The sequence below is a fragment of the Haliotis rufescens genome, unplaced genomic scaffold, assembly GCF_023055435.1.
Source record: "Haliotis rufescens isolate VD_foot unplaced genomic scaffold, xgHalRufe1.0.p SCAF_62, whole genome shotgun sequence".
NCBI lineage: Eukaryota > Metazoa > Mollusca > Gastropoda > Lepetellida > Haliotidae > Haliotis > Haliotis rufescens.
In genome coordinates, this window is record NW_025964353.1 from 278,090 (window position 1) to 299,950 (window position 21,861).

The window sequence follows — 21,861 nt, forward strand, 5'->3', positions numbered from 1 at the left end:
TCGATGTTCATGATGCTAATCACTAGATTGTCTGGTCCAGACTCGATTATTTATAGACTCCAGCCATACAGCTGGACTATTGGTGAGTGTGGCGTTACACAACAAACAAACAAACAAACAAACAAACAAAAGGGTATGATGGTTAATCAAGCCTTCGATGTAGAGCAATTGTCCGTGACCTGTCGATACATTGAAGGGAACGTAACATGGCTATAATTATTGATGCCGCAAATCATGTCTCCATCATTCAAACTATACCTTGACTGAAGAGACATGAGTGTATCCCTTCCGAATTAATTTTTATCAGGGGTATTTCACTTAAAACATCCCAAGATATATACAACGTAGCAGGGTTGATGTGTTTCTCAGTGCACCACAAACCATTGGGCATTCTGTGTTAAAATCTGGTAACCCACTCATACTTGTCGTAAGAGGCTATCAAGTGGATCGGGTGTTACTAAAACAACATTGATATAAGCTTTATACGTATATGATGTATATCGTATATCAGTCATGATGATGGAGATATGGGACAATCTTGCCCTTGTGGGCCTCAGCAATATCACTTGATCTCCATACATATCCCCACGCTAATATGACTATATAGTTACTGGAAATAGATAAATAATATAAGAACGAAGAAGGAGAATCCAAACAGAAACAACTACCTCCAATGCTGTAGTCAATTTTATTTCTGAAAGGTACAGGTAACACGTGTACAATAACCAACATTCACCAAAACCCGTTGCTGAGGTCGTCGAGAGGCTACATATGACCATTGCTAACGCGTTTCTGTCAGAGTATGTGTGTGCTTTGGCAGTTTCACCCCCGTAATTGGATTTAACCTTAATTTGGTGGTGTTGATCTTATCTGCGCTACACAGATCGTGGTGTTTGTTCTGAGATACACGTGAAGACTATTTGCATGCAATTACATGTTAATTAGGACTTGACCTACTATTGCAGCCTCACGGGGTACAGCGGTCTAAATACACTGTGAATGTCCTAGTCGTCTGCCCCGTGTCCACAAATCAGTTAATGAGAGGATTGCATTCATTGTTGTCCTATAACGCGGCCATAACACCCTGATGTTCTAAGTTATGAATGACGGCGGGCAAGACGATGAATCGTTTAACCGCACCTTGGTTCGGGCCAACTAAAGGTTAGGATGTGTGAATCCCCATTTCGGTATTCAAGTCGAGTGCTAAAATATTGGTAAAAGAAAGAAACAAAAAAGACGTTTGTGGAGAAATGGTAACAAGAAGGATGTCTGATAAGAGAGCAGGAAAGGAAGGGTGTCTGAGGTGATGGGAGAACAAAAGGTTGTCTGGGGAGTGAGGGGAACAAGAAGGATGACTTTAGAGAGAGAGGGACAAGAAGGATGACTAGAAGAAGTGAGACAGATAGAGAAACAGTGAGAGAGAGAGAGAGGGGGGGGGGGGCAGGAATGATACTGGAGTGAGGGAATAAACAAGAAGGTTATGTAGGAAGAGAGAGGAACACGAAGGAAGGCAGAGACGTGAACGAGATGGTGTGTGAAGAACTGGAACACGATATTCACCAGAGAAACGACACTAGCTGCTCTCCGTGAGAACTATTTCTGATGGTAACTGTCCACACCCAGGCATAGAAGGAGGGTAAATAACCTGAGATAACAGAGAGAGACAGTGACAGGTCGCATTATAACGCACATTTATGTTCTTGCCAACAGCAACTTCGTTTGATTCTTGATCAAACCAGGAAGATTGTATGCTCAGGAGATTCCATACGCTGCAAAGATGTAATATTGCACCACAGTTGCAGTACGAGCAAACCTGTCTTTCTCACAAGTTCTTCAGAAGAGACTACGTCGAATCAGAATGTCTGTTTGAATGAACAATCATACCTACAGTTAACAAGAACTTGGCAGAAAAATACAATCGAAAACAGGACAAGGATTTAGTTGTGGCCATAGTACTAGGTATCTCTAGGTGTAGAATTCTTCCTGACTTCATCCTTGGTTCAAGGGAGGGAGGGCTCTGACAAGTGGGATGAATACTTTATCCAGAATCAATCAAAACCAATGTTGTTTGTCTTGAAACGCACATTCTAGTGTTAACATCTAGCTAAGACAGGATCAGTTCCATATATTCTAGTGTTAACATCTAGCACAGACAGTATCAGTTCCACATATTCTAGTGTTAACATCTAGCACAGACAGTATCAGTTCCACATATTCTAGTGTTAACATCTAGCTAAGACAGTATCAGTTCCACATATTCTAGTAATAACATCTAGCTGAGACAGTATCAGTTCCACATATTCTAGTGTTAACATCTAGCTAAGACAGTATCAGTTCCACATATTCTAGTGTTAACATCTAGCTAAGACAGTATCAGTTCAACATAGGACACTGAGAACAACTCTTAAACATTGTGAAATTAACACGACAGTTTTTCCTGTTGATGAGCCTGGCACGCTGGAGCAGCTGCAACAGTTACGCATACAGGATGCGTTGTTCAACACATCAGCGTGGCACGAACACACTCTGGCTTTACGCAACATTGACATATAAAATGACGTGTTCATGCATCCCGTTACATCACTCACGGCATGCAGTCTGAACCATGATTACCAAGATTGTGTGGGTGCCATTGGTTGATTAAGAAAGGGATAGGCCCAGCATGCACGAAGTGTATTAAACATGTTCGTGTTATTTCTTTTATTTTTGTTATTGAACACAAATATTTATTTAATTTTGTCACTTTTGTCCGAGGCTTTGCAGCGAGTGACACATGTCAAACCTATCGACCAATCATTTCTCAGATTGAATAGTGTTATGAAATTAGATCCTGCATCTGGACGTGAAGAACGTCTAAGGAGAATTACCCAGGGAAAGAATAGCAGACGACAGCGTAAGTAAAGCAGACGACAGATCGCGAAGCAGACGACACACCGACACTGTATGTCTTCGACTTATCTCGGAATGTTGAAACATGCTTTCAAAATGCGACACACCGAGCCGGGTCAAAGGTTGGTCTTTCACAATTGCGGAAGGTATTTCAACAAATGTTTCCAGAAATATGATAAACGGACTCAAGGAATTGTTACTTCATTCTTAATTAGACAAGTATTGGTGGCTAATCCTCCCAGACACTCCATTGCCTTGTTGATGAGTCGCAAATCCTCCCAGCATGCCCTGTCTGCCAGTCACTCCGTACAAGCGGGGACTTAGTCAATATTTGAAAACATCTAATGTGAAAAACGGAATGAAAGCGAAACAGAGTTCTCTTTTTCCAACCAGCAACATCAAAGAGTCTCAGGGATAGGGAACTACATTGCACGCACAGGCCTTATTTTTAGAGGTCGGGGGTACATAGACCCCGGCTCGGCCATTGTGCTTCTTCCCAGAAAGTCAGACGTTGTATAAAAATTCTCAATCGCTATTTGTGTGTCTTATAGATAGACGTACAAAAGAAAGTGTAACAACTGTCCTTGTGAGTCTAAACATACAAACGGGCATTGTAGACTCGAATTCTCCGTATACGATCTAAGTCCATCAGTTTGTGTGAGCATGTCTTACACCACACACAATAGATGACCAACAGGAGACCAGATTCCACCGGGACAAAAGGTTGATAAGATGTTAGGCTGTGTACGCCAGGCCGAGAGACAGACGTTCTCAAACGCCGCTCTTGCATGTGTAAATCAACGCTGTATTGTCAGGTGGAAAACGCGAATATGTGACGTAACATTAAATAGCGTATACTACTACCACTGCCCTTGTATCGTGATTATATATTAAAATAATGCGATATATTAGCATGCGTTTCATGGCACATGAGTGATAGAATGTGACAATTAAACATTCTCCATATCAATGTTAGAATATTGAGAGCAATAAATCAGTGCATGAGCAATAACGCATTCTTTTGTTAATTGGATAGTGCATTACTTGAACTCACTAAACTATAGGAACTACGAGTGACAAGATATGAAAATTATATTGTACACCATCAATAATAGAGTATTAAGATAATGAGTGATTGTAAATTACTTGATTAACCATCAAAGCTAACCTACTGAAAACATGATTGACAAGGTACTGTGAAAATAAGTTTCTATACACCATCACTGCTAAACTAGTGAATTATAAAAGCGGCAAGCCCTTTCCATATTTATAAGAAATCTCTTCCGAAAGCAGAGTCAATTGTGCGACTATATCATGAGAATGTGTTTATGAATCACCATCAAATAGTGATGATATTAGATGTTCGCGAAAAGGTGAGCATATTCTTCACCATCGGTGGCACCCGTCACAAACACATGCAAAACAAAGTCAATTATTCACCTGAGAAAACAAGTTATTATTATAATAACAAGTTAATGGCTTTCAAACATCAAACGCAGTTTCAAACAACACCGACACAAATACGTGTTAACAGACAAAAACAAAAGGTACTAATGAAGAGCGCCTGCAGGTGTTGTCGGATGTGAGACCTCCACAAAGGTCACATGGAAACGCATATAATTTAAACTAAACCTATACAAATAGAAACTCAGAAATTGCGTTCGACGATTTGTATATAGTATAAATCTCGGTAAACATCCCGACATACCCTTTTATATCCCAGCTATCCTGTTTTTGCACCGGGCGCACCTGTTGAAAGTTGACTGACGAAATATACAAGTGCACGCGTGCTGGTCACCAAATCCGTTAAAACCCGCCAGTATGAAAAACAATCTTTATAAGTTACAAAACGTTCATGCTTTGTTTGTTAACACTGACTATTTCTCAGATCTGTTCGCGAAATTTTGTCAATTATAATATCTTCAACAGATCGTTATGTTTATATTATGTACAGTCAAAGTAGTTATCTCAACTATCTAACTCCTCGTAAAGCATGTAGTATTGGGGCTCGATATTTCCAAAAACTGCGAAAAGCAAATGTTTGTTGTAGTACGATGTTATCTCACAACCGATAGCAGAATATCCAACTTCACGGCGAGGGATACCAAGACAGACGCCACACAATATACCCATGTGGGGAATAGGACCCAGGACTTTGCCGCAACGAACGCAACCTTGTACCACTAAGCTACCCATCGGCCCGGGTGTCCGAGTCGAGTGTAACGACATCAAGAGGTAGCAAGAACAATCCAATTGTCACCCCTAGTTGTGACACTTTAAGATTATGTTTCATTCGGACTACAAACTTGAAATACAACGAAATGAATACAGTAAATCTATACATCGCTTACGGGTCAGAACTATATATTGTTATTGTTATTGTTACTCTCATTCACGTGAAGGCGAGTCTCCAGACACGTCTAGGATACCGTCTAGTCTCTTCAATCAGCTGTCCCACGGGAAATACCACGGTGGTGCAAAACTGAGTGTCCACGCATATATATTAGTAAGTCGGAGATGTCACAGATCGAATTTCATTTCAGATGATTAATGCAGTAAAATGTTAAAGTATTGTACACAACCACAGCTTTCAGTATGATGAATGATCTACGTAGAGGTATTGCTCAATGCAAGCTAACACGATCCAATGCCATAAAATAAAAACAATATGTCCAGTCGTTAAATACCGTAAACAGTTTTACAGGTTCTCTACAGCGGTAATTTACTGAAACAACTCTTAATAGTATATGAGAACTGTGTATACTGTTTTTGTTAAATCGTATAATCACAAGTCCCATAAGTATTGCTATTGTGATGTTTTTCGTATTAATCTAGTATGTATAGAATTGAAAATACCCCAAAACCTCTCTGACGCTCGCTCCCCACCAGCTTTACTGGAATGGAGCTTTACTATTTTTTGAGAAAAGCCAATTTACGTTTTATCTTTATTTGAAATGTCATCTGTCAACATCATGAACATCTTTTCTGTTTGAATCATTTACGATATGTAGGTACTCCCTGGAGATTAGGAGCTTGGCACCAGACAGTGACTGACAACCCATGTAACGCTGTAAATACCCTATAATAGATGACATCATTTTACGAGGATCAATTCTATGTAAACTGAAGTTAAATGTTTAGCAACACTCATTGCTTGAAGTCACCGCTAGCAGCATCATGTGAATGTAATCTTTAAGAGCCCTTGACCCAGTCCACAAATGACACTGCAAGTAGTTGGAAAATGGATATATCACAGAAGAGTTTGACAACGAAAGGGAGAGCGAGCGGAGTTTGTCTTGAGTAAACAAGCATCATAAGACGTTACACAAACAACCCGCGTCCCCAACTGATGTATTGGAGTACAGGCAGTGTATCCTCCACACTGCTGAACTATCTGGCAACGCGTCCTGTTCCAGTTAATCACAACTCAGATCCTGCAAGATTCTCATGACGTACGGTGTTGAGGTGCAATGACGGTACAACGTCTCAAATGTTGTTATTTAGTGACCCGTGAAGATCCGGGATGGAAGAGGCCTTCAACAACCCATGCTTGTCTACATCCGTGAAGATCCGGGTTGGAATAGGTCTTCAGCAATCCGTGCTTGCCGTAATAGGTAACCATGATTGTCGTAAGAGGCGACTAACGAGATCGGGTGGTCAGGCTCGCTGACCTTGTTGATGATGCATGTCCTCGTATCCAAATTGCGTGGATCGATGCTCATAATGTCAATCACTAGATTGTCTGGTCCAGACTCGATTATTTACAGACCGCCGTTCAGTAAACGTCTGAGAGCTGCATATCGTACCGCAGTTTAACATGAATACCCCACTCAGACACAGGATACTGACTCCTAGCCGACCTTAATGCCGAGCGCCAGGTAACGTCTGTTGGTATGACACGTCCGGGGATCGAACCCTGGACCTTCCGCTCTCCAGGCGGACGCTCTACCACTAGACCACGGAGGCTTGTCCGAATATTCTGACGGTGGTGGGTGTCACATTTCACGATACACTTTTTAACATAGTAATACCAATAATCTGTGACCCGTGAAGATTCCGGGGTAGAATAGGTCTTCAGCAATCCATACTTGCCGTAAAAGGCGACTATGCTTGTCGTAAAAGGCGACTAACGTGATCGGGTGGTCAGGCTCGCTGTGTGTGTGTGTCTGCTTGTACTAGTGCCGATGTTATAGTACTAGCGCACTGAAATACCGCAGTTCAACATGAATACCCCACAGAGTCTACTGCCCCCGAGTCGATCAGTTCTTATTTAGCTCCATAAAGTCGAGCGCCAGGCAGAGTAACAACAAGTACCATCTTTTAACGTCTGTTGGTATGACGCGGCCGGGGATCGAACCCTGGATCTTTTACTCTCCGGGCGAAGGCTCAACCACTAGACCACGGAGGCGGGCTGTTTTACACCGATAAGTTGCCGAAACCTATTGCAAAGAAATGCTAGTCTTTAACACATCCAAATGTTTTCATCTTTCGAAAATAACCTTTACTGTCCTATGTCACAAATTATCTCGAATACAACACCCAATTGGCACATGTTTCTAGTCCTCCCAGCAGCATTAGTCGTGTGTCTGATTTTGATGCAAAACCTATTCCATACCGAGACAGGCGGTTGTATGTTTTCACTTGAACACAAGACGTTAGTAACGTCTTTCGACGCAGCAAACCAACAGATACGCCTCGCTAACCATATACAAACACTCACCCTCTGAGAGTTCGCTTATCAACCTGAGTGCGTAGTATGTGAATCAGTACGAGGAGTACATATGAACAGATGTGTTTATTTTCTCTCAGGCAGCCCTCATTAAGGATCAGCGAGGATTTGCCTAATTATAAAACATACAGTATACTGTCAGTAGCTTAAGAGATGCTGCGGTTTGAATGCTATTTTAGTTGTTAGTGTTATTATTATTATCGTAATTATTCGTCTGATTTGTAAAGATGGCAGGCGGGTACGAGTAGCCTACTTGTCTGAGACTGGACAGAAACCTATGCCTGCGGGTTTGAATCTCGATTCACCTTTTTTTATGATTCTAGGTTTTGCGCCCGGTGAGCGGAATGTCTGTGGTTCGATCCTCATACTTATTGTTACCCTGCCTGGTGCTCGGCATAAAGTTGATATAACAAGGAATGGTCCACTGAGAGTCACTGAGTACAAGCGCGCACGCACACGTACACACACACACACACACACACACACACACACACACACACACACACACATTTTATGAAATTTATTCTTTTTACGGTCATACGGCTTAAGAGTACTCTCCAAGGTTCCGCTATCAAAAATTGATTGTTTCCAGCAATTAAAATGAAAATTTGTTCCTATTGATAGCGTTGGTGCAATGAACCTACGCAGACATAACAGAACAGAACACATAACTGTTGGTTTGGAGAGTAAGGTGATGATAGTGGACATTGCATTAACGTTCAACTACACGACTCTAAATAAGGTCAAGTGTTTATCATATTAAGTATGACATTATCAAATGTCAAAAACGTGATTGTTTGTGATGACATAAAATGAAATACTGCAGTTTATTCAAAGTTATATTTAGATGTTTGCAATGCGAAAATATGAATATCAACTTCATTGCCCAACCCCTCCTTTAATTTCATGTTTTTCTGCGCCCTTTTCCATACTAAACATTCAGTGTAGATAAGTCTGGATGCCCATAACTTTGTGACGTCTAGTTTGCTTTTTATTCTATTGAGATTTCTTTCAAAATGAATGCTGCATTGTATTAGATAAAATACCAAATTTAAATGAGAAACAGTACTGTATATGTCGCCTTGTACTATACATCAAGATGCCGTCTTGTACTGCACCTGTTATATTGTACTGCACGTCTTGTACTGTACGTACCGTTTTGTACTGTACGTGTCGACTTGTACTGTACGTGTCGACTTGTACTGTACGTGTCGTTTTGTACTGTACGTGTCCTCTGGTACTGTACGTGTCGACTTGTACTGTACGTGTCGTCTGGTACTGTACGTGTCGTCTTGTACTGTACGTACCGTTTTGTACTGTACGTGTCGTCTTGTACTGTACGTGTCCTCTGGTACTGTACGTGTCGTCTTGTACTGTACGTGTCGTCTTGTACTGTACGTGTCGTCTTGAACTGTACCTGTCGTCTTGTACTGTACGTGTCGTCTTGTACGGAACGTGTCATCTGGTACTGAACGTGTCATCTGGTACTGTACGTGTCGTCTTGTACGGAACGTGTCGTCTTGTACGGAACGTGTCGTCTTGTAAGGAACGTGTCCTCTGGTACTGTACGTGTCCCCTGGTACTGTACGTGTCTTGTACTGTACGTGTCCTCTGGTACTGTACGTCTTTTTTGTACTGAACGTGTCATCTGGTACTGTACGTGTCGTCTTGTACGGAACGTGTCGTCTTGTACGGAACGTGTCCCCTGGTACTGTACGTGTCCCCTGGTACTGTACGTGTCCTCTGGTACTGTACGTGTCGTCTTGTACTGAACGTGTCGTCTTGTACTGTACGTGTCATCTGGTACTGTACGTGTCGTCTTGTACGGAACGTGTCGTCTTGTACTGTACGTGTCGTCTTGTACGGAACGTGTCGTCTTGTACGGAACGTGTCCCCTGGTACTGTACGTGTCCCCTGGTACTGTACGTGTCCTCTGGTACTGTACGTGTCGTCTTGTACTGTACGTGTCGTCTTGTACTGAACGTGTCGTCTTGTACTGTACGTGTCGTCTTGTACTGTACGTGTCGTCTTGTACTGTACGTGTCCCTTGGTACTGTACGTGTCGTCTTGTACGGAACGTGTCGTCTTGTACTGAACGTGTCCTCTGGTACTGTACGTGTCGTCTTGTACGGAACGTGTCCCCTGGTACTGTACGTGTCCCCTGGTACTGTACGTGTCGTCTTGTACTGTACGTGTCGTCTTGTACTGTACGTGTCGTCTTGTACTGAACGTGTCGTCTTGTACTGTACGTGTCGTCTTGTACTGTAGTGTCGTCTTGTACTGTACGTGTCCCTTGGTACTGTACGTGTCGTCTTGTACGGAACGTGTCGTCTTGTACTGAACGTGTCCTCTGGTACTGTACGTGTCGTCTTGTACGGAACGTGTCCTCTGGTACTGTACGTGTCCCCTGGTACTGTACGTGTCGTCTTGTACTGAACGTGTCGTCTTGTATTGTCTATGTCCTCTTGTGTTGTATGCGTCGTCTTGTATTGTCTATGTCCTCTTGTGTTGTATGTGTCGTCTTGTATTGTCTATGTCCTCTTGTGTTGTATGTGTCGTCTTGTATTGTCTATGTCCTCTTGTGTTGTATATGTCCTCTTGTATTGTCTATGTCCTCTTGTGTTGTATGTGTCGTCTTGTATTGTCTATGTCCTCTTGTGTTGTATGTGTCCTCTTGTATTGTCTATGTCCTCTTGTGTTGTATGTGTCGTCTTGTATTGTCTATGTCCTCTTGTGTTGTCTATGTCCTCTTGTATTGTCTATGTCCTCTTGTGTTGTCTATGTCCTCTTGTGTTGTCTATGTCCTCTTGTGTTGCATGTGTCCTCTTGTTATCTACGTGTCGTCTTGTACTGACCATGTTGTCTTGTACTGTACGTGCCATCTAGTACTGTACATGTCGCCTTTCACTGTTCATTAAATGTTGCGGCTGTCTATTCTTGAGAATTTAAATAACGAGAAACTTAACTAATTCATCATGGCGTTAACCTATCCAGGAGGGTGGTGATGTTATGGTTGTCAATATGAAAAAAACACCCGACAGTGATTTTTTCATTTAGTAAATGGAGTAGACTTAAATTGTAATAAGTTGTTATTGAAACAGTCCATCAGTTTGTCGGTCCCTTTTTGTGGCATTGAGAAGTCCTAGAATTAATGAAGACAGGATAAAAATGAATTTCAACATATTTTATTCTTCAAGTCGACGTTCTCTCCACTGGCTTGCTAAAGGTACCAGGACTGGTACCGAGAGTGAGTGAGTGAGTTGGGTTTAACGCCGCTTTTAACAGTATTCCAGTTATATCGCGGCGTGTCAGCTTAATGTGGGAGGAAAGCCCGAAGTGATGCAGGTCTCAGACGTTTACCACTTCGGTGAAACCCACGAGCACGGGTATGGTGCTGACAAACCTAGAAACATAATCGGGGCGAACCGGGATTCGAACCCACAATCATAGGTTTCTTGCGTGCCCAAGGGACGCAACTCTGCAGTGCGAATCGCGGCGCCTTAGACGACTGGGCCACCCGTGCCCCCTTCTGGTACCGAGATAGGGACCCTGTAGACTTGTGACAGACGTGCTGTCACGGATAGGATTCCGACATATTTAACTCTCTGGTCCCTGGTAGAGATAGGAACTTGTGCACTTCCAGTATTTTCGCCCCGTATGTTGGATGCTGGGTACAGATGCGTGGGTAGTAGATGGTTTTATAAGAGGGCCATTCTAGTGCTATGCCATTGACACATCATACAGTTTCACTTCTGGTAAGCACATTTCCACGTTGTTATATTATTCTTGAAACAATGCTTATTCTTGCATATAGGAAAGTGTTTGCTCACGAAAAACCAATATCATGTATTTATATTCATGTATGTGCAAATTCCTAATATTTCTATTTTATTTTATTGGTGAAAATCTTTTAATATGTGTTTGTTACAGTTAACTACTTTTATAACGAACACGCTAATAACTAAATCTAAATTAGTGGCCCCTTTGAGTTCGTTATAACCGTAGTTGATATAACCGTAGTTCGTTATAACCGTAGTTTACTGTATACGTTGAGCCTTCTGTCCGAACGGTCGTTTTTTTATAAAGAGTTTGACAATGCGCCAGGACAGCTGTTACTATTGCTGCTACTGCTGCTGGTGCTGGTGGTGCTGCTGCTACATATATTGCTGCTACACATTGCAGTTTGTCAATGGCAACTACCATGTACATGCTATTAGTTCCGGGGATGAGACATGTACGTGTATTCAGTGAGGACATACCGGAAACAGAACGCTGTAGCTGATATGACTATTTCTTACTTCTCTAACATCCTGAACGTTTCATATGAAGAAAATTGATTTGTTAGATTACAACACGTTTTCTATCAAGTTTCAAATTAAGAACGACTTGCGTTCCTCTTCAAATGTCAAAAGCGTGATTGTTGTAATGACTAGACATAACATGACTAGAAATACTGCAGCTTATTACGAGTTATGTTTAGATGTTTGAAATGCCAAAATATAGATGTGAACTTGATTTCTCCCCATTATGTAAATGTTTTTACATGTGCTTTTCCATACTAGGCATGCAATGTTAGCTCTTCTGGATGTCTGAAAACTTTGTGACTTTTACTTTGCTTTTTATTTTGTTGAGAGCGGCTTTTTAAATGTCGCTTGTGATATGATAAATTATCATATTGACATGCGAACCATATCATGGAAACAAATGTCCATTGTGAGTAACGTTTGCTGGCTTTATCATATTTAAGTTATTCCGAAATAGTCTAATTCACAAATACATTAATCATTGAAAAAAATCAATAAAACGTTGTTTATTTATCTCTCAACGTTTTGTTTATCTCGCTTTTATAGTGTTTGGAAGTTTAGAAGTATCCCCTGCGAAATTTTAAATATAACACAATAATTCAACATAAACCAGAAAAGGCCAATGTAAACTGTATATTTATGGAATAATCGTTATATTCTTTTAAAGAAATTGTAACTTTCGTTGAACCAGTATACCGTTATGCTGATTACAAAGCAACCGCGAAAATTACCTTGTGTTTTTTAACTTCGGGAAAGTAATAGTTACACGAAAAATGTTCCATTTAAAAGAATTTGTAGGGAAGGGGGAGAAGACAAACCGACAACAACATTTACCGTGACCAATGATCAAATCGCTTGCGTAGGATTGACAGTATCGGTCGCGAGCCAAAGTCATTTTGCATGAATACGTCGGAGTCCAAATTACCTGTCTCTATTTGTATAGAGTCCACAATAGCCACAGCCTTAATCCAGGCTATTTGGTCGATATGAGAGGCACGCCGGCACAAACGTTTGGGTTAAGAGACCCTGCTTACTCTGTGTCCCTCCATTTCCATCGTTACAATAAACTGGCATTGTAATTGTCCGCAAACTCGCCTATAGCGCAGATGTCAACGTGTGGTAATATGTTTAACAAAAGCTAGAAATTTGTTAATTTGTTGTGTGTTGGTCAACCTTCGTTTGTAGACGCAGAAGTCACATGCCGACAGAACAGACGATTCTGAGTACGCCAACGGATGTTTCTAGTTGTTCTCAAGATCAGAGGTTAATCGCACCGAAGACTTCCCCAGCAGTTTTGTAAGAAGCGTTTGTTAAGGGAGTAGAACTTTAGCCTGCCCAGTGTGCAATATGCATAGGAGTTAAGACGGGCATTGGATGCTAGGAGGTAAAGTAGGTGGGTCTTAACTCGGATGGGCTCATTCTTGGCAGGGGTAGAGCTCTTCTTCATCGTCAGGTTCATTCGTAAATTTTCGCTTTGCAATTCTTTTAATGTTTGCGGAAATCAAGCAGGCACAAATTAAGTGCGGTCCAAAGTAAATATAACGAATGCATGTTAAGCGTCGTGGTATTACGAGCGTATTTCCACTGTCGTGGAGATAGAGAAAATTGAGCAGACGACAACTTGTAAGCAGCAGAACTGACAGTTGTGAGGTATTCCCGCCCTCGTCCGGTACTCCCAATCAAGAAACTTTGTTGGCTGAGAGGAATTGATGAGACAATTGTTTCCTCAATGGCTTTACGCTCGCCGAATTGTGTTTTTGACTGAACAAGAATTTTAACGCGAGCAAGCATCGGTTTCACCGCTACTTTCTCTCACACATTTCAGCTGTATTGAAGGATTACTTTGTCAGACAAGTGGCGCTTTTCATAGCGGAGGGATACATATCACATCAAAGTCGTTAACAGGTGAGTTGTTACTATTCACACATATTACTACTCGGAAATTAGTTTAGAAAGTTAAAATAAATTATAAACGGCTTGATTAACATTGTTTGATGTAACTTTTACCTGCATACTGTGTTTTTGTGGCTCGGTAGTATGATTTTGTTATTATGTATTTGATACATGCTCAATCGTGATTTTTTAGTTGCGATACTTTCGTAAGTAAAAGGCGCTTGGTTCTTATAATACAAACACTTTTGTTTCCACTATCTTCATATGACGAGTGTATGTGAATCTTAACGTGAACCATGAACTTACATGAATAAAACACTAGCGTCAACCAATTCAAATAAACTAGGGTTTAGTTCTATATTCATATTCAAAATCATGTCTGAATATCACATCCTTTTAGAAATAATAACGCGATTCATAAAACAGCAATATTACCGTATACCTTAAAATTGAAGATGAACATAATTCTAAACACACCAACCAACACGCCATGAGATTGAACGCAGTTGGGCGCATTCTCATATAGGCAAGGCAAATTCATTTCGAAATATCACACAGAATATTTTTTTACATATTTGTGGTTCAGTAAGTACATTATTTTAATATTTCGCAATAAATAAATAAAATATCTTGATCAAGTTAAAAGTAGTAATTGTGGTTTCAGTGTCATATAAAAGCTATGTATAACAGAGATATACATTCAGAACTGGTGTACACTTAAATAATCAAAAGTTCTATAAGTGACATCACAGGGAGTACATTAAACTGAAATGAGAGCGGATCTTAATCTCTCAAGGTTTTCTGAAGCAGGACTTTTTAAGATCGGGGTATTCTGTCTGGGGCTGTGATCGCACTGTTAAGAATCCGGACTTCCTGTTGGACGTGTCTTGCGATTGTTCTATGCGAATGTTCTGTGAGAACCGAGGTAAAGACAGAGTCCTTCCTAGCTGCAACATAATTTAAATGTGATTCACGTTGAGTCGAAAGAGAGATGTCGTAATCCCTTCTACATAGCGACATGTCGCAAATAGGATCAAGGCCGTTTGAAGTCACTGAGTGACGTCAGAACAGACACCATTTTCGGCAACACGTGATGAATTGTTTCATGGGGGGCCTTCTGCTTCACCCCCTTTTTTCACTCACGACAAACGGAAACCAGCAGTTTACACATTGAGAAGTGTTCCACGATCACCTGCTTCGTGTCCATCATCATCTCAGCCGCGCATGGCTTCTCAAAGAGCAGTTTTTGTCCTTGAATCAAATAATTCTTGAAATCAGAGAAGAAACGCTGACCCCATCTTGCCTTTTTTCGGTCCATTAAACAATCTTAATCAAGCGATCCCCAGAGCTACCGCTGTAAGAAATATACATGTCGGTGGCGATAAAGCAATTTTTTAAAACTGTCGATTGCTTCTACAATACAATACTTGTGACCCGAGCTACAACACCGAGTGTAATGATTAAACGTGTATCTTCTGTGTTAAACACGGAAAATTGTCCATTGATATCTCCCTCAAAACATTTTCAGTTGTGCCACAAATAATTCATTACTAATGAATATATATTTCCCTTGGCTTTGTCATCATAACGATATTAATTTTACTTTCTTATATTTGACTCTGACCCATGTATAAAAAAATCAAACTTAACATCGACTCACTTAACTTAACTTAACGTCAACTTGAATTTAGTCCTGTTACATGTTTCCTGGGAAGAGCGTTATATACTCGTCCCAGAATGTTGTCGTGCTATGTATCTGATCTCCAAAGATGCAACATTAACAAACTGGAAATTCCAAGTTTTGGTTAACTTTTGTGGTGGTTGGGTGTTGAAGGTGGAACGCTCGTTCCACAACCGATAATCCGAGACCGTAAACGTTATCGCGAAAACCTGGTAGCATCACAACTGGATAGTGATTCATTAACACATGCTTATGATATTGTCGGAATCGTAAAACGGACTCTTTTAGCAGATATTTATGATTATGGAAAGGGTTTTCGTAGCTATTATTATTATTATTATTATTATTATTATTATTATTATTATTATCAAAGCTGTGTTGGACCAAACTCACTCACGTGCATACCTTTCAGACTGTTAGTGCTGACATTATAGATATTGTGACTCGAAAAAGTAAATTTCATCCTGCTTCTAATACTACTACTTCATTTTCTTAAGACATTTTCAGCGGCACACAACATTTCCTCGCGTGATTAAAATGAATGTCTGGAAAGCAATCCCTGCTGCCATCCATTGACATCTTCAGTGCACATTGCGTGATGGACATACAATTATTTCCTGTACACCTAGTTTAATGTAACTGATCACCGCAATGATTCAACGCGAATTAAACAAGGCCCGTGTCTCTCAAGCATTAAAACATCTACTCCGTTTTCCCTTTTGGTGTTGCATGGACGGTTCATAAAACACATCAAGTACTGTCCTTTTTCTCACAGGGGAATATTTCATCGTCTCCATGTCACTGGTATTTGTGAAACACCTTCGTCAACTATTCACTTAATCACATGACAAAATGCAGATTCTTTGAATTCCCCATGTACATCCAGGCTGGAATATCATACAATAGATCTGTTAGTTGTTACCAGAACCAAATATTCCAACCGATGGATGACCAGCCAGTCGCATATCGTGGTGTATGTTAGACATACGTCAGTTATCCATGTAATATGTTAGGCTGAGTTTAGGTGCGGTGTGTGTGCGGTTGGAGTCGGTTTTACACGCCTTGCGATATCACACATCTGTCATAGTGATTGTTTCCTAGCTATTGTCTCCTGCTTATCCGAGGGTCGACGCCAGAAGCAGCCTAACACGTTGCATCCATTTTCCTCACCATCCATAGAACGACTCGGGCGTCAGCTGACGTCATCCGTTCGTAATTCGACATGCTCGCATTTCCTGGCTGTAACTTTATAAATCTAGGGTTAAAATCGGGTTAAAGGTTTCAGGTTTCAAATCGATAAACTGTTAACACAACCTTAATGTGCACGTTGAACTTTAGTATATAAAAAAGACTTTTTGTTTCTATTTTCTAAACTTTTATTGTTCCCAGAGTTGTAGAGTAATACAGTTTCCGTCAAAAACATATTTCGGACTGCATAGAATGACACGATACACTCACTCATTAAACATTCAAAGGGTTTGAAACAAACACTGTCATATTTCAAACCAAAAAGGTTGCAACACACAATCAGACTCAAGCATAGCATGTATCAACAGAGAGGTAAGAATCAAATACTGCGAATAAAAGTGATAATATTTTGTTAAAGTTATTTTTGTGATCCCTTTTTTATAGCAATAAATTTCTCGATTGAATATATGTTTTTAAGTAGTTTTGAAAATATATCTATTTTCGGTTTGTATAAAAATGACTTAGTAACGTATCGCCTTCGATATGCTTAATATCCTTTGTAAATTCACACTTTTCTCTCAAGTACGACTGTTGTAGTCTGTCCTGTGATTATTATCCAGTAGGTATTCACCACAGCAACACAGTGTCCACGTCAGGTTGATCGACTCGAAGCATCCCAAAATGCGAGTCAAGACTCCTTTAGATAGTATTTCATTGATAATACTGTCTGTGTTGTGTCAATGTTGTACAGTCACGGCATAAAGGGAATATCTTTTCAAATTGGCATGTATAATGCACCTACTTCACTACAGACGTGTAAAACTGTAACCAAGCTCACTAATTGTCCGTAGAAGATGCGAAGTGGACCACTATGCGTCAACAGCACAACGCCCGCGATGGTTCAAATACGCATATCAATAAAGTCACAGTCGAACACATATCTCCTCAACTCGATGTTTATTTTTAAAAATTTAAAATCTTACGTGTACTGTTTCCTGTGAAAAACAATACACTTTCATCCCCATCAGTTTCAGTCAAAGACTAGCAAAACCTTCGTTTAGTCAAAGTATTTTAAATTGAATCGAGTTGATTTAAAATTCTTCATGTTGTCTTATCGCATTTGATCAAGAAACTAATCAAATAATCCGAATGTCTCTGATAATTTTATTCCGATCCTCAATCTTATATTATACGAAAATCGATTTTGTGCCAAAAATTCCAAATAAGAATAATTTGTATTTTTTATGTTACTTTTGTATGTCTTGTCTGGTAGGCAAAAACAAGTTTATCCCTGAATACACGCATCCATTTAATTTATAGATTGTGTTATTCTAAAGATAGCAAATACTTTGATTAAAGTAACATACATGCAATGTATGTTTATCCGATATACGTATTACATAGTTAACTATAATTAGCCGGATCCCTCGTGAAATACTCAGTTGATACGGCCTAGCATCTCTGAGGGTAATCTTTAACCCCTTAAACAATCATCAGTAAACAATCAAGTACACTCAATCTGCCGGCTCTAACTAGGAGAGAGTACAGGAAACATGTCTCACAGTGAAGACTCGTGGAAGCCAGTCCCGAACACCTGTCTACTTCTCACAGATCTTTGAACTGGCGCCAGACCCATGCACGTAATTCTCTTCCATAGCATCCCGGAGAAGCGCGTGTTTATTGTGTACACATAAAGTATGCCACAGCACACAACGACGACGGACTATCACGCTGCTTAGCCGTTACTGTAGCCGTCGCAGTTACTAAGGGCATCGGACGTCCGTGACCCTTCGCTGCACAGAGATGGCTCGAATCGTTAATCGTTGCAGGCAACTCAAACTTCTACAGACGGGAGAGTAAGGACTGAGATTTGAGGATTTGATCGGAGATAAAGCACAGTGGTTGATTGATTATCGTTTAATCTGGTGATTATGGAGGCTGCCCTCTTTCGGGTCGTGCTACACACCTGAATGTGAAAATATTATCCCCTAGATTAAATACCTGCTGTCAATAGGGTACGATTGTGTTACTGATTGGAGAGCCAACGTGACCAGTTTGGTTTTTATGACTTCCAGGAACCAGTCGCAGACTCGAGGATGAAGACACATCTGACTACAATATTAGCACTCATAGCAACTTTGGAATATGTTCAAACATTCCCGATGAAGGTAAGTCCTAAGAAATATGTTACTATTAAGTGTGTGTGTGTGTGTGTGTGTGTGTGTGTGTGTGTGTGTGTGTGTGTGTGTGTGTGTGTGTTGTGTAACGCCTCACTCATCAATATTCCACTACTGCTAAAGAACATTTAATACCAATATATAAAACTTTAAAAAAGTTAAAAAGTCACATAAAGAATATCATACCTGTTCTGATTTTACATATTCACAATAGTCAGTATATCAAGGAAAGAGAATGTAAACATGTTTAAGGAACGTATAGAAGGTGAGTGTGAACTCCATGTCGGCACACTAGTACGCCGCGTACAGCTATAGGCCTCCCGCTTCTGAAAGCACTCACTGAATGTTATTTCATTGCAAAGTTTTCTCAAGACATTTTAAGTCACACTGACTACCCTTGAATTTCCGGAAATAACTTGACTGTTAAGCAATAGGGCGCTGACACATTGTGTGTGGTATGTCTGCTACTGACAGAACTATGCTGAAGGATTCCACTCCCCATACGCAGTTGGTGTGTAGTTTAAGTACAGGATTAAATTCTCTGGAAATATTAAGGATTTATGTATTCATATTGTAAGCTGGCATTTATTTTTAAAATCACGGCGAAGGTACTCAGTACATCACGTGTTCATCATGAACGAGTGGAGAGGCATTCACCCGCATGTACTGTAGAAAGTGTTTTATGAGATAAAGGTTGAAAGAATGTGGAAAAGAAATAGAACAGAAATGGAGGAAAAGTATTTTAGTGTTAAAGGCTAACATTTCCTGTCTGTGTAAACTAGCACATATATGTGTGTATGACTGAAATATCACGCATATACCAATAATGTTTTAATGGTATGTGCCAGCAACCAGCAACCTACAAGTACTTCGTACTGAATGAGATGTGGCTAGTACAGTTGTACTGCGTACTAAGCTACATGGCAACTCTCCCCACGCTCATTGCTCCAAGCAGCTGATTGCAGTGTTCACGTGGTAAGGTACAATGAGGTGGGATCAGCACGGCAGTTGTCCATGGGAGGACTGCAGTGCACGCATCTATAATAGTCGTTGACGCAAGTGTCTTACTGAGTAATTTGGTTGATCTCATCCTTGTAGTTGACCTCAACTCACTGTGTCGTATAAACAATAGTGTGCCTAAATCTGCTCCTGTCTAACGCCTCCTTAATCTTGTGGAGCATTTCATTTTCTCTTAGTTCGTTCTTCTTTGATGAAGATGAAGTTGAGCTGACGTGAAACTTTCACCAGGGAAACACTGTCGGGAGGTTTCTCCCAAATTACCCTCTGACCTCTCGTCGTGGTGCCAATGGGAATCTCCCCTTTACCAGATCGCGGGAGATGTACTTGGTACATAAACACCTGGGGAATGAAAGTATACACCCATATTTGACGCTGTCTAAAATGAAACAAGAAATGGTTATCCGATGGTGATGTGTTTGATACGGGTATCATAGTTGTGTTTTAGACCTTACATTTGCTGTGTTTCGGAGTTTTTTTAGCCTAGTTACTTTTTGTCACGGTTCTTATTTTTTGGTCAAATCCAGTTTTCAGGTGTATGCTTTCTTTTGTCCGACAGTTGATTACTATGGCCTGTTATAATTGGCATGTTTTAAATACGAATTTCTATGTTGGGAGGTCGGGTAGCCTAGTGGTTAAAGCGTTCGCTGGTCACGCCGAAAAGACCAGGGTTTGGTTCCCGACATGGGTACAATGTGTGAAGCCAATTTTAGGTGTCCCCTGCCGTGATATTGCTGGAATATTGCTAAAAGCGGCCTAACCATACTCACTCACTCACTGTCGTCAATGTCCAGTGCAATCAATGTAATGCAACGTATGCACAAATACGTATAAGAAGTTCAAATGAAACTATAACCACATCATTATCATTTTTTTTTCTTATCCCATATCATCCAAAACCAAATTATCATCTTATTTGAGACATAAGATGAAATTAAAACTATTTGGCAAAGGAAAGTATACATAAGAAAATTGGATTTGACAAAACAATTACAAACGTCATCAAAACGTTAGTAGCCTACAACCAGTCTCCGAAACACTGCAAACCTAAAGTCCAGATCATTATTATACCAGTATCAAATACACCACCATCGAATATCCATTTCTTGTTTGTTTCAGTTTTAGCCGCCATCAAACATAGGTGTTTATCCTCTTTAGCCAGCCAGTAAATTCTACACTGATGCAAATGTGTGGTTCATTACACTGTAGTATGTAAAGAAAAAAAGGCTTCCCTACATTATAGCCTTGCCGCCAGAGTTTGTCAGTTGTCAATAGTTTTAACTTAATTCCAGCTGTAATTAAAACAAAATAATAGTGTTTTGAGTGTATTAAATGGTGTTAGTTTCAGCTCAATTTAGCACATTTTATAAAGCAACAAGTACACACGGTAACCCCCTGGATACTGCTAGCACACGTGGCGCGTTATGTAAGATGTACCTCAGAGAACAGTGTCCACACCTCCGATTCGCTTTAAAATTCAAGGCTGTCATGCGGAATGGCCGCCAGAGCTCCCAATGTAAACATGGGTAATTTTCTCAACTGTGCGAACCAAACGAACTATTTTGTCCACTGTGTTTGCGCGAGCCTAATCACGACCTTTACAGCCATCGCAGGAATACCTGCATGGGGGACCCGAGGAATGAGTGGCTTGGGCAATGAGGGATACGAATACTCCGCATTGTTCACTGCATGTAACACATGTCTCTCACTGATAGTTAAATTGTAAAACGTAGTCAGATCTCGTTTACATTGCATGGTTTGAACGACTAGTTTGTACACATCTCGCGTAAAATACATCGTCGAGGTTAGTGTGGTGTTTATGTATTGAGTACTATTTCTAATACATAATAATATTGTGTATGATAATGCTGATTTGCATTTACCTTTTTTAGAATGTCCATAAAATTGTCTTATTTGTCAGTACCTTTTGTTTTAAGCGTATGTGATATCATTACAGCCTTACGTAATACTGCTCAATGTCAC

The 21,861-nt window shown here is 40.4% G+C and overlaps 1 protein-coding gene across 6 annotated transcripts in view; it reads left to right on the forward strand.

Moving 5' to 3' along the window:
* The first annotated feature begins 13,362 nt into the window (after positions 1-13,362).
* Positions 13,363-21,861, forward strand: part of LOC124114023 (MAM and LDL-receptor class A domain-containing protein 1-like) — a 47,252-nt gene continuing 38,753 nt past the window's right edge. For 2 of the 6 annotated variants that reach the window (XM_046474551.2, XM_046474552.2), the window contains exons 1-2: positions 18,193-18,324; positions 18,760-18,852. In XM_046474551.2, the coding sequence (XP_046330507.2) occupies positions 18,319-18,324; positions 18,760-18,852 (99 nt within the window). In that variant the 5' untranslated portion in view covers positions 18,193-18,318. Of the gene's footprint in view, positions 13,828-18,188; positions 18,853-21,861 lie in introns of those variants that run through there. The other 4 variants (XM_046474553.2, XM_046474554.2, XM_046474555.2 and 1 more) reach the window with 4 other exon arrangements.